At 60.2% G+C, this 11,638-nt stretch overlaps 1 protein-coding gene across 1 annotated transcript in view; it reads right to left on the reverse strand.

Moving 5' to 3' along the window:
• Positions 1–234: 234 nt before the first annotated feature.
• Positions 235–11,638, reverse strand: part of SMG5 (SMG5 nonsense mediated mRNA decay factor) — a 22,910-nt gene continuing 11,506 nt past the window's right edge. The window contains exons 11-22 of the mRNA XM_004714701.3: positions 11,082–11,219; positions 10,386–10,973; positions 8,962–9,137; positions 7,611–7,686; positions 7,011–7,186; positions 6,143–6,301; positions 2,995–3,054; positions 2,405–2,564; positions 2,064–2,154; positions 1,333–1,407; positions 960–1,098; positions 235–866 (exon numbers count right to left, since the gene is read on the reverse strand). Of these exons, the coding sequence (XP_004714758.1) occupies positions 783–866; positions 960–1,098; positions 1,333–1,407; positions 2,064–2,154; positions 2,405–2,564; positions 2,995–3,054; positions 6,143–6,301; positions 7,011–7,186; positions 7,611–7,686; positions 8,962–9,137; positions 10,386–10,973; positions 11,082–11,219 (1,922 nt within the window). The 3' untranslated portion in view covers positions 235–782. The remainder of the gene's footprint in view (positions 867–959; positions 1,099–1,332; positions 1,408–2,063; positions 2,155–2,404; positions 2,565–2,994; positions 3,055–6,142; positions 6,302–7,010; positions 7,187–7,610; positions 7,687–8,961; positions 9,138–10,385; positions 10,974–11,081; positions 11,220–11,638) is intronic.

An 11,638-nucleotide genomic window follows, 5' to 3' on the forward strand; every position in this document is an offset into this window, starting at 1 on the left:
CCCCCCCCAACCCCGCCAGCCCTGGGTAAGGGCAGGAGCTGGTGACCCCATTAGGGGCCTCCCACGGACCTCTCCCGAATGCAGGCCCCCCGAGCCTCAGCTCTCCCCCGACTGTGAGCAGGGTGTGCCCTCTTCTCTACTGGCTTCCACCTCAGGCCCAGCGCAGCAGCCCCATGGCAAGCAGGGCCTGCGCTCCTGGGCAGCCAGAACGTGTCGGTGTGAGGCCCTGTGGCAGGGAGGAGGGGGGTGAGCGGCAGCCCGGCTCTGCTACTCTGCACAGGCACCCCCTGGCCCGCTTCTGGCTGGGCCCCTGGCTCCAGAGCTGCCCAGTCCCCACCAGGGCGACGAGCGGATGACGGGTGGTCTGTGAAGAGGGAAGTCTGCAGAGAACCACCCAATGCTTCCCCCACGGCCTGGAGGGGCTCAGCTTCTGGCTCCCAACCTCTCTCCTTCCCCTCAGAGGTCTGGGAACCACTCCAAAGTAAAGCAGACACCCATGCCTGCTCCTGCCCCTGGGGACAGCAGGGGATCGTGGCAGAAAAGCTGGCTTGGGCCCACAGACCTCTCCTGCTCCAAGCACTTCCCTTGCTTTCCTGACATCCGCTTGGCACCAGGGACCCGCCCTCCCCACTGACTCCTGGGCCCTCCCTGTAGCCTCTAGGCACGCGTGCAGCTGAGTGGAGTCTGCCTGTGGTGGGGTGACTGCAGGTGGTGGTCCTGGCTGCCAGGGAGGGCAGGAGAGATCTGGAGTCAGCCCCACTGCAGGGCTTGGGGGGTCAGCCTCAACCAATCTCCTTCCACTGCTTGTAGAAGTCCAGAATGTTCTTGACGTCCACACTGGCATGGGCAGCAGCCTGCAGGGCTGCCTATTGAACAGAGGGAGGCGACACAGGGAACCTGGTGTCAGAGGGCTGGCGGGCAGTAAAGGAAGGGGAAAGGAGGCTGTGTGAAGGACCCACCTGCATGGGGCCGGAGAGTGTGTTGGGGTTGTCCAGCGAGAGGCCTGTGACAATGGTCACCATACCACTCGGGTCCTCTTCGCCGGCGCCCTGGGCCAGGGTGAGCTGTTTGCAGCTGTCCAGGATCTTATAGAGAGTCCTAGGGAGGGCCGGGCCCAGGCCAGCATCAGTACAGCCCGAGCACCAGGTGCTACAAGGCCAGGGGCAGGGGCCTGGGAGCCAGCCCAGAGGCTGTGCTGCAGGCAGAGGTCCCAGGGGCCGCGATAAGGCTGAGCAGGGACCTGGGCGGGTCGTGCCGCCTGTGCAGATCTCTGGCCCCGGCCTCTGTTCCCATGCAGTACCTGAGCCCCCAGGGAGGGAGAGTGAAATTTACCAGGCATCTGTATCCTGCCTCTTCAGCTTATGCCGCTCAAAGCTCTTTCCCACCTCTTTCTGGCAGCGAATGTACCTGCAAAGGAGAAGTGAGCATGGAGGTGAGGGCCCAAGGACGGGGACGCCACACAAAGCAGTCATTGTGGCTCTGGGGGCCCAGGTTGGCAGGAGGGGTGAGGGCTGTCTCCCATCAGAGTCTGTGTGGAGCCACTGAAGTGGCACCCTGGCGGAGGGCCCCTGCTCTGCTTGCTCCCCCTGATAGCATCGCTACTCCGGTTCCTCCGGGGGGAGGCGGCAGATGCTTTCAAGTCAGGGCTGCTGGAGACCGGGGCCCAACAAGCAGGCTTTGTGCGGCTCCCTGCGCAGACACGCAGCTGCACGGGGCTCTTCGAGCGATCGGGCAAGCAGGCCAGCCAGCAGGAAGGGCGGTGTGGGGGTCTGAGCCCTGACTCAGCTTCGTGAGGGGTGAAGGCTGCCCATCCTGGGGGACCTGAACGCCTGACCCAGCCTAAAGTAGGAGGCACCCCTCCTGAAGAGCCCACAGCTTGCACTTGGTGGGGGGTTCTGTTCTCTCTGGGGATGTTGGTCACAGGGCTCCTCTGATCTCCCCCTCCATCAGCACCCGGCTGGACTTCTCAGGAGCCCGTGGTCTCCGTCCCTGCCAGCAAGGGTGGCTCCAGCCCAGCTGTCTTCCTGCCAGGCACACAACACTGGTCCAGCCAGCTTACTTACCTGTTTCCTTTCTTAAACTCTGCCTCCAGGTAGCGGATGCCGTCCCGGGCCCCCAGGTGTTCCTTCTTCAGCAGATCCAGGCCATCGATCACTGGTGGACAAGGACAAGACCGGTGAGGTCCAGCCGCCGCACAGGGCTTCCGAGCACAGCCTCTGCCAGTGCAGCCGGGCCATTCACCCAGCGCTCACTTCCGATTTCTCTTCTGTCCCTCCCAACAGCCGAAGTGACCGCGGTCCAGAGGGGCCATGGGGCTTGACCACGGCACGTGTGTCAACTGGGCCCCAAGCCCAGCGTCTCCCATGGCCACGCCCTACCCGTCCCTCACCTCCCAGAGACTTACCGGTCCTTGGGATGATGATAATGAAGCGGCCACTGGTGGCCAGTTGGCGGATGACCGGAAGGTGATGGCAGAGGGCCTGGGTGTCAGGGACGAGGTAGGGCGACATGGCCGACTGGGCCTTGGGCTGCTGCAGGCTGCCCTCCAGCTGGGAGACCTCAAGCTGGTGAGAGAAGGCAGGTGGTAGCAGTATGGGCCCCGTAGCAGGGCCAGGGAGGAGTGGTGCTTACGGGGTTCTTAGAGGCCACCTCCTCCCACCAAGGAGACAGAGACCTCCTTCTCCCAAAGGTCTTGGGTACAACAGACAGAGAGGGGGGAGAAGAGACACAGTGGTGGCGGCAGCAGCGAGGTTCCAGAAGCAGGGGACAGGGGAGCGCTCTGCGGCCAGGAGGACAATCTGAGAGAAGCAGAGGGCCACAGTGCACAAAGCAGGAGGGCAGCAGCCCAGATCGTCCCAAACTCGCCAGCCCACTGCCCTTCTCAGGAGGGAAGACTTGGCGCCCCCATCGCAGGATGGATGGAGGTGTCTGCTTGTGTGGGGTGCGGTGGCCCTCTTTGGGTGAAACCTAGAGCATGTCGGCCTCCCTCGCTACCTGCAGCCGGAGCTGAGCCATGTCTCTCATCAGTCTGTTCCTCCGAGCTTCTTCCTGGGCCTGTGAGGAGACAACCAGGCATGAGCTTGGGGTGAAAGGTTGAGGGTGTATTTCCCTCACCCAGTGTCCAAGGACTTCCTGGGGTCTGAGACGGGGCCCCTCACAAAGTCCCCTCAGGAGTCAGATAATAGAAATATGGGTGAAGGGAGACAGCAGACGGTGTAAAAGATGAAAGCAAAAATAATTTATAAATGATCCAGGGTTCACGGGGGTGGGAGGGAGGGGAAAAAGAGGAGCTGATACCAAGGGTTCAAGTAGAAAGAAAATGTTTGGGAAATGATACAAGTATGCTTGACACAGCGGACATAAGGGTTGTTAGAAGATCTGTAGGAACCCCCAGTACAATGATTAATAGAGTCCTTGCTCTACCAACTGACCTAAGGGCTCTGCTGCTCAACGCCCCAGGGGGCTGTAGCGATGCAGGGTGTGTCTCCCTGCTGGGCCCTTAGTCCCTACCCCCAGCTTCAACATGGCTCTGTCTCAAGGCCTCTGCTCCTGTCCATTTGCATTCCCTTCCCAGGGGATACCACCCCCACACACCCCTGCATCTCCCACCACCCACTGCTCAGCCCAGACCTGACCACCTCAACTTCAGCCCCCGGTGCTCCAGAGCCAGCCTTTCCCTGCCAGTGTCCCCACCTTTGCAGACCCCTGCCACCTGCTCAAGGCACACTGAGTGGGCTTTTACTCTTCCTCCCTCTCTGCCCCAGAAATCATCTGCTTCCTTTTCCTGCAATGACCCCTCCTCATTATCACTCCAGTCCCCACTGCCGTGAGCCCAGTCTAAGCCAGCCCTGCCCCCACCCCCCAGCCCCGAGGATTCTAACAGCCACCGCCTCCATTTCCACCCCCTGCAACCAAGGCAACCTGTCCAAGGCCGGCCGAGGGCCTGAGAGACAGTCTAAAGGCGCATGCCGGTTCAAGGAAGAGGACACAATCTTGCTGGTCCCGGGGCCACTGAAGAACTAAGCGCACCGCCAGGGGATGTGTTCAGGCCCTCATCTGGAACGCACAGCCCTAATCGGGCACAAGAGGACCCCAGTCCCAGCCAACCGGAGGGACAGTGTGCGACACAAAAAGCTGGTGCCTGGGCAGTACCGTGAACACGCTCCGAAGGCTGGAAGCTCAAGTCAGCCCAGAGAAAGGCCTAGGGATTTGCTTCTCAAAAATCAGCTACACACTTAGGCCGCAGGTGTCTAACTCATTTTTAGGTTTAGTGCCAAAGCTAACATCTTAGTTTGGTTTTCGAGCTACGGTTCCACACTGCCCTGGACACTAAGAACTAGCCTGCCTGACACCAGTGCCTCCTTGGGGAAACACCGGCAGAAGACTACAACTGAGAACAGCCCACTGAGGCCCCGTGGGCAGCCAGGATAAGAAATCCTCCCACCCTCATGCTGCAGAGCAAACCCAGGGTGTGACTTTTAGAGTGAAACTTCCAATGCTGAAACTCCAGGTTTTAGGGCGAACCAGTGCAGGTGAGAGAGATTCTAAGGACAGGCGGGACCTACACGCACCTCAGAGAGGACCCACTGAGAAAGGGAGTTGTGGGTCTCTCTAAAGCAGGCAGGCCCTGGGCCCCAGAGAGTCAGTGTGACACTCCCACTTGGCTAGCAGGGGAGTTATATCCCCCAAGAGCTTGTAAGAGGCAGGACAAGGCACAGGTCCGCTGAGGGCAGAGTTCCTAGGCCTCCTCAGCTGTCAATGAAGCCTGACGGGTGCCAACACCCCTGACACAACACGCTGTTGCGAGGGTTAGAGAAGGCAGAGCAGGGCAAGCTCTGCACCTGCACGAAGCAAGCGCTCACCAATGAGCAGAGGACCAGGGACCAGGCCCTCGGGGCAGGAGCACGTGGGGTGGGAGCAGCAGGAGGCAGCCTGAAGGCCATGTGGCCTGAGTCTGCTTGGCCTGTGCTACCCAGCACCAGGGTACAGGGTCTTCTGTGTGCTCCTGGCCCCCAGGAGGAGTGTCCAGGGGCTTAGGCTAGAGGAAACACCTGCAAAAACGTTCATGTTTTGGATACCGCATAACTTTATGACTTTTGGTTGGACCTTGTGTTTTTCCCAATGGACAGAACAAAAGCCTTCACATAAGATTTAACGGGGTAGAAAGGGAAACCGATCACAAGGATCTACGTATAACCCCCTCCCTGGGGGAATGGACAACAGAAAAGTGGGTGAAGGGAGACGTTGGACAGTGTAAGACATGAAAAAATAATAGTAACTTATAAGTTATCAAGGATTCATGAGGGAGCGGGAGCGGGGAGGGAGGGGAAAACGAGGAGCTGCTACCAAGAGCTCAAGTAGAAAGAAAGGTTTTGAGAATGATGATGGCAACAAATGTACAAATGTGCTTGACTCAATGGATGGATGGATTGTGATGAGTTGTATGAGCCCCAATAAAATGATTTTAAAAGGAAAAAAAAAAGATTTTAACGAAATGTGATTGCTTTTAAGACAGCAAGGAAGGCAGTTTGTGGGGAGCTGCTGACTGTTCCCAGCTCAGCAGACAGGGGTACCTGGAGGGCTGGGGGAAGGAAGGTCGTGGGTAGGGGCCTGGCCTGAGGCCTGCTGGAACATGTGGGCCAGACACCCACACCCCGAATGGACTGGTGCCATTAGACGCAGCGAGGACAAGATGCTCAGGGTTGCACGGGCCCCACTACCCCCAATGGCTACTCGCCTACCAAGTGTAAGGCCAAGAGAAAGGAGCTCACTGCTGTAACCTGGGGTCTGCACGACGCTCACCACGTGTGTGGGTGCCTGACTGTGTGGACAAGAGGGACCCAGGCACACCCTGCTCCCAAAGCCCCGACCAGATCAAGGCTCGGCCTGCCTGTAGGGGACAACACTAGGATCCTGTCTGCTGTCAGTAAGACCATGTGGGAGGCACCTCACTGCACCGCTGGCTCACCCCAGCTCACAAACCCACCAGGCTGACTGGCCTTCTCACAGAACAGCAATAAGGAAGTCTGCTACAGGGAAGGTGCCAGAGAGGGTCCAAGCGCAGGGCCTCCTCCCTCCCCAGGCCCTGTCAGCACCCGAGCCCACGGGGCAGAGCTGGTAGGGCAGCGTGGGCCTGGCTCACCATGCGGAACTGGGCCTGAGCCTGCTGCAGCAGGCTCTCCTGCTCAGACTGCGCGATGCTGACAAAGATGCCGACCTCAGGGCTGAACTGGAGGACGCTGCCCTGCAGCCGTGCCACAAAGTGGCCGAAACTTCGGATGCAGCAGACACGCACCACCGACTGTGGAGAGACCCACACACCACCCGGCTGAGGAGGTCTGCCAGGGCCCAACCCTGCCGCCCGCCCGCCTGCCCGCCTCTCTGTGCCCAGCCATCTCAGCCAGCAAGGTTCCTCGGAGGCCTGTGGTCTGTGGGGAAGAGGGACCCAGAGGCCCAGAGTTTCTCCAGCTGCTAGGACGGCAGACTCAGGATGGTCAGGGAACCAGGCCCAGAACCGTGAAGGACTGGGAGTGATCAGGCCTGGGCTCCATACCACTGCTCAGTGCGGTCTCAGCTCCTCCCATGTGAAACCAGGGAGGGGACGACAGCAACATTCCTCAAAGAATCCCCCAACAAACCCTATGCAGCGCCCCAGAGACAAGCTGAGGGCGCCCAGGGGGAGGGGCTGGCTTGGCTTCTCTCTGCTGCCCCCACATGGCCGTGTGCAAACACTCGGGGCAGTGGTTCCCTTCAGCTCTAAGGCTCTGTGCAGTTGTTCCTCTCAGAGCGACGGGGAGCAGGGGTGGGTGGGCGTTCTGAGGGCACGCACTCCTACAGCAGACTGCGGGAAGGACACTCGGCCACGGTCAGGGAAGAAGTGAAAATGCCTGCAGGCAACACAGCCTGCAGCCCAAAGTCTGGACAGGAGGGCGCCCCACCACCACTACCACCACCTTTGCTCCTGGGTCTGGCTGACAAGCAGAAACATCAGCAGGGGCAACCCCCCTCACCTCCTCCAAGGGGCTGAGCAGGGGCCGATCAGCGTCAAAGTTGAAGCGTCTGTGCGCCGCCCGCAGCGGGGGCAGGTTCCGGAGAGCTGTGTCCTCGGGGAGCAGCAGGGAAGCAGGCAGGTCAGGCAGCTCATGGCCTCCAAGAAGCTCCTGGACCTCAGGACACAGAGCTAGGCCTGGAAGAGAAAGCACCTCAGACCCGCTGCCAGCGGCAGCCCCCTGCGAATTTCCAGGCTGCTGAGACAGAAACACCAGGCCAGGCGGGTGGAGCCAAAAGCTTCGTGCAGCGGGAAGGAGGGAGCTGGCTCTGGAGGAGCATGTGTGCAGGGCGAGGGTGGGAGGTGGAGACAGCAGATGTGCTCAGATCTGTGATCACAGGCTTCCAGGCCCCTCTGCCCCCCAGGGAGCACTCTCCTTAGCTGGCCAGGCCACCTGCCCACAGTGAGCTTTGTTGGGGAAGGAAACCAGACAGGCCTTGACCACAATGACTGCTGTGTGCTGGGGAGGCTGGCAGTGAATCCCATTAACCTCCTTACCCCAAGGGCTGGGTTACCGGGAGGGGGCTGGGCACAGGGAGAGGAAGGCCAGGGATTCACTCACCGGACTCCTGGAGCTCCCCGGCCGCCGGCAGCAGATTCAGCAACACAGACAGACGGTTCCACAAACTCTGGGAGCTCTGGGGAGACAGCGGTACAGGGCCTTCAGCAGGGCTGCTGTGAATAAGCAAGGCACTGCCCTGGGAGGGATTTGACAGGAAGATGAACAAAGAGGGCCTAAGGTTTCATGGAAGACGAAAATCAAGAGCTGGTCCCTTGAAGCAAAAGGCGGGGGAGAATGGAGCCAAAACCCTCCTGCCAGAGCCCACTCCAACTCCTCACGGCCTGTGGGTTTCCAAGGGTGCCAGTCTTCCTGAGCGGAGAGCCTCTCCTTTCCCCACAGAGCAGCTGGTGGTTAGCAGCCCAGGGAGTCCCGCACGCCACCTCCTGAACGCTGCCTGACAAGGAGGCAGTGCCATCCCAGCAAGGACTCTAGCTGGGGTGGGGGGGGTGGGGGCTCGTGATGGAAGAGGGGGCATCTCCATGTCTAGCAGGAACAGCACCTGTTTCTCTGTTTCTCTCAGCTCTCCTGGGACTTGGCCTAACAGTTCTACCTGGGCCTCACCTCCCTCAATGACTAATAAGGACTGGGGACTGTGCCATAGCACAAGAGCACACACCCAAGGGTGTGCCTGACTTGGACTCAGATCCTCTCCCTGGCGGAGGAGGGGCCAGAGGAAAGAGGGTCTTCGTGGAAGGCGCATGCTCCTGGAATGGAAAAACTCGGCATAAAAGCCTCGGGAAGCCGGAGGTCTAGCAGCCGGCCGGTCTCTGCAGCATCTGGCTCCTGGTCATCACACTCCTACCTCCTGACTCTCCTCCAGCTCGCCCCTGCCTACAACACCTTGCAGCCTCTGTCTGAAGATCCGACCTCCCTAGATCCCACGTCCACTGCCATCATCCGCTTCTCCAGCCGCCGTGTCCTTCTACGGACCCCGGCATTAATAGTGCGGACGGACCATCGACTTCAGCCTTGAAACCCACACTTCCGGCCCTCACTCAGTGTCACTCGTGATGGTGGCTGAGGAGCCCTGGCGCACAGTGGGTTATGCGAGAGCCGCCAACCCCAGGCCAGCAGCTGGAACCCACCCGCCACTCACAGCAGAGAGAAGCCCCAAGGAGAAGCTCTACTCTGCCCCGTAGGGGCTGAATCAGAGCCAACCCAGGGGCAGTGGGTTTGGGTTGGTGGCTGGTGTTGGGGACACAGCAGGACAGGAAGCCTGCCCACCGTTCCCAGTCAACGATCGGTATCCCAGCTGCCCTGCCTCCTATGGGTGCCCAGCAGCTCTCCCTGCCTGGTGCAGACAGTGGCAGGGAGCCCCAGCCATGCCCACCCCTGGCCCCCGGGGGCTGACCTGTGCACACACAATGATGAGGTCGGGGTTGGTGCGAAGCCAGTCCAGGAAGACTTTCACTGCGGCGAGCAGGCCCTCGGCCATCAGGACCTGCAGCTTCTCCTGGATGCTGCGCTCGTTGCGGCAGGAGTGCCCGCTGGACTCGCTCCCCTCCGACTCCGAGCCCTCCTCAGAGGCTGAAGGTGGGTGAGGGAGAGAACACACCACAATGAGCAACTGCCAGGCACTTGGCAAAGGGCACAGCCCTGTGGGGAAGTGAGCCCAGGGGGGCCCTGCCTGCTCTTCTGCAGAAGGCGGAGAAACGGAAGACGGGGCGTCACTTCCGGACCCTTGCCCAGCTTTCCCAGGCCCTCTGGCTGGTCACTTTCGGGCCAGGAGCCTCATGCCCCTTTAAACAGGATGCTTTTACATTCAAGTTAATTTGTGAGGTTGGTCTTCCAGCTACGAACTCAACCAACACTTATGAAGCACCTACTCGGTGCTGGAAGGCAGGGCAGACAAATAGAGAGGCACGACGGGGGTGTGGTGTGGGGGGGAGTAGCCTGGAGCTAAAGGAAGCACCTTCAACTCGTTGTTCCTCTACTGGCAAGTCCCTTCACCTCTGAGCACCGGCTTCGTGCTTCATTCCTGAGCCCTCACAAGGCACTGAGATACAGCAGAACACCCACGGACAACTTCATGTCATGCACAGGCAGGAAGAGGCGGAGCGAGGCTACAGCCCACAGGAAGGAAACCTAACCGAGCCGCCCCGGACGAGCCCCAACGGAACGGACTTCTCCGCTAAAAACTAATGAGCAAATGAAAGGCTTGGGCCAAGAGAGAAGCAGGCAGCTCCATTCAGAGGCAGCAGGGTGCCTACCAGCGCGGTGGCAGACCAGCCTTTAGAACAGGGACGACCACACACCCACCACCACACTGCCGTGACTGGCAAAGGGCACACAATGCCTTAGGAAAGTGCAGCCCCACTGATTAAGATCAGAATGAACTCAAAAAGTTTATATTTTTCTAATTATATTTTTTTTAAAAAAGAAAGTGCAGCCTAATTCTAGGCAGAGACTAAACTCAGCATGGGCCCTCCCTCTGCGAGGAAGATTCCCAGGTGCCCAGTGTCATTCTGACCAGCTGCCCTGGTGGGAGGCTGGTTTTTCTTGCTCTCAGGAATGCTGGAAGAACTGGGGGGCAGTGGCGGTTGTGTGGTAGAACGCCCCACGCCCAGAGAGCAGGGAGGAGTGGGGCAGACACAGATCAAGGGAGCTGGGCATGAGGATGTGAGGAGGAGTGGGCCCCACCATGCCACACTCCAGGTCTGGCAGCTAGAGTGGGGATGAGGGGGTGGGGTGGGGTGGGAAGGCAGCACTCACACGGGGGAGAATTCCCTGGCATGGAGGTGGGGAACACAGCAGGGTGAGGTGAAGCCCACGTACCTGGCTCGGAGGGCTTGTCCACATCCCCATTGACACAGGGCTTGCAGCCGGCCAAGACATGAGGTTCCGTGGGGGTCTGGAGAAGCAAGTTGCTGAAGGTGGGGGCCAGTCGGAAGCAGCGCTTGGTCTGGAACATCTGGGTGGACATAGCCTGGAGATTGCTGGCCTCGCTGGGGCCCAGTGGGCCATTGAGGGTCTCGGGAGCCTCTGACCTGGCCCGGGGGGGCTCCAGAGCTGGGGTAGGAGCCCCCTCGTCATCCTCCATGTCTTCGAGGTCTGATCGGGACTCCTGGCTGTTCATCTCAGAGTCTGTCTCCGCATCAAAGGCTGCGCCTCCACCCTCCAGACTCCTGTCCGAGCCGCTGTCTGAGCCCTCACTGGCCCGGGTGGAGTCGTGGCTAGAGTCCGACTCAAAGCCTTCGCTCAGGTCGCTGTCGTCACCGGCTTTGGGTGGATGGCGTCGGCGACGCAGGCAAGAGAGACGGGAGATCTTGCGGCTCTTTTTGCCCTCGGTCCCTTGATGTGCGGCGGGAGCTGGCTCCAGGTCTGGCTCCCCCTTCTCCAGGGGCTCCTTGGACTCCGGTTCCTCTGTGGGGAGAAAGTGCTCAGGAGGTACCTCTGGGGAGAAGCCCCCCCACGCCCTGCCCAGTACCGTCTTCCGCTGCTCCCGGCCCCCCGGCCTGCCCAGGCCCACACCTGTGCTGTCGCTCTGGAAGGCTGGCACGGGGTTCTCGGCCTCTTCCAGCTCTGCCTGCAGCCGGATGTTGACGTGGTTGACGAGGTGGGAGAACAGGGCCAGGGTGAAGGCGATGGCCGCACTGTACTGCTTGGATCCTAAAGCCAGGAAGCCGGGAGTGGGAGGCCCGGGGCCCGATGAGGGACAGGCATCAGCTCCTTGTTCTCAACCCTGCCAAGGGCCCACTACCCCTCAGAGGTCCCAAGGGGAAAGATTTCCCACATCTGACAGCGTCATCCCATCATCAGGGCTCCCACTCCCTCCTGTGAGCACACCCCAAGTCCCGCCTCATCCTCCTTGTACCCAGGCTTCTCCCCGCCCGGCCCCCCCAGCACCTTCGAAACCCAGCCCTGCCTTCACCTTCCTCTCTCCCTACCTTGCTCTCCACACACCTCTGCCAGAAAGGTTTCTAGAACTGTCTAACTGCCCCAAGGACAAGGTGTAAATTCTGTCTGGATCATCATCCAAGTATCCTGACATCTCTCCTGGTCAACGGCGGGGTGTGTATGTATCTGTC

Source organism: Echinops telfairi, unplaced genomic scaffold (assembly GCF_000313985.2).
Source record: "Echinops telfairi isolate 266 unplaced genomic scaffold, ASM31398v2 ScPeMD7_7425;HRSCAF=8463, whole genome shotgun sequence".
NCBI lineage: Eukaryota > Metazoa > Chordata > Mammalia > Afrosoricida > Tenrecidae > Echinops > Echinops telfairi.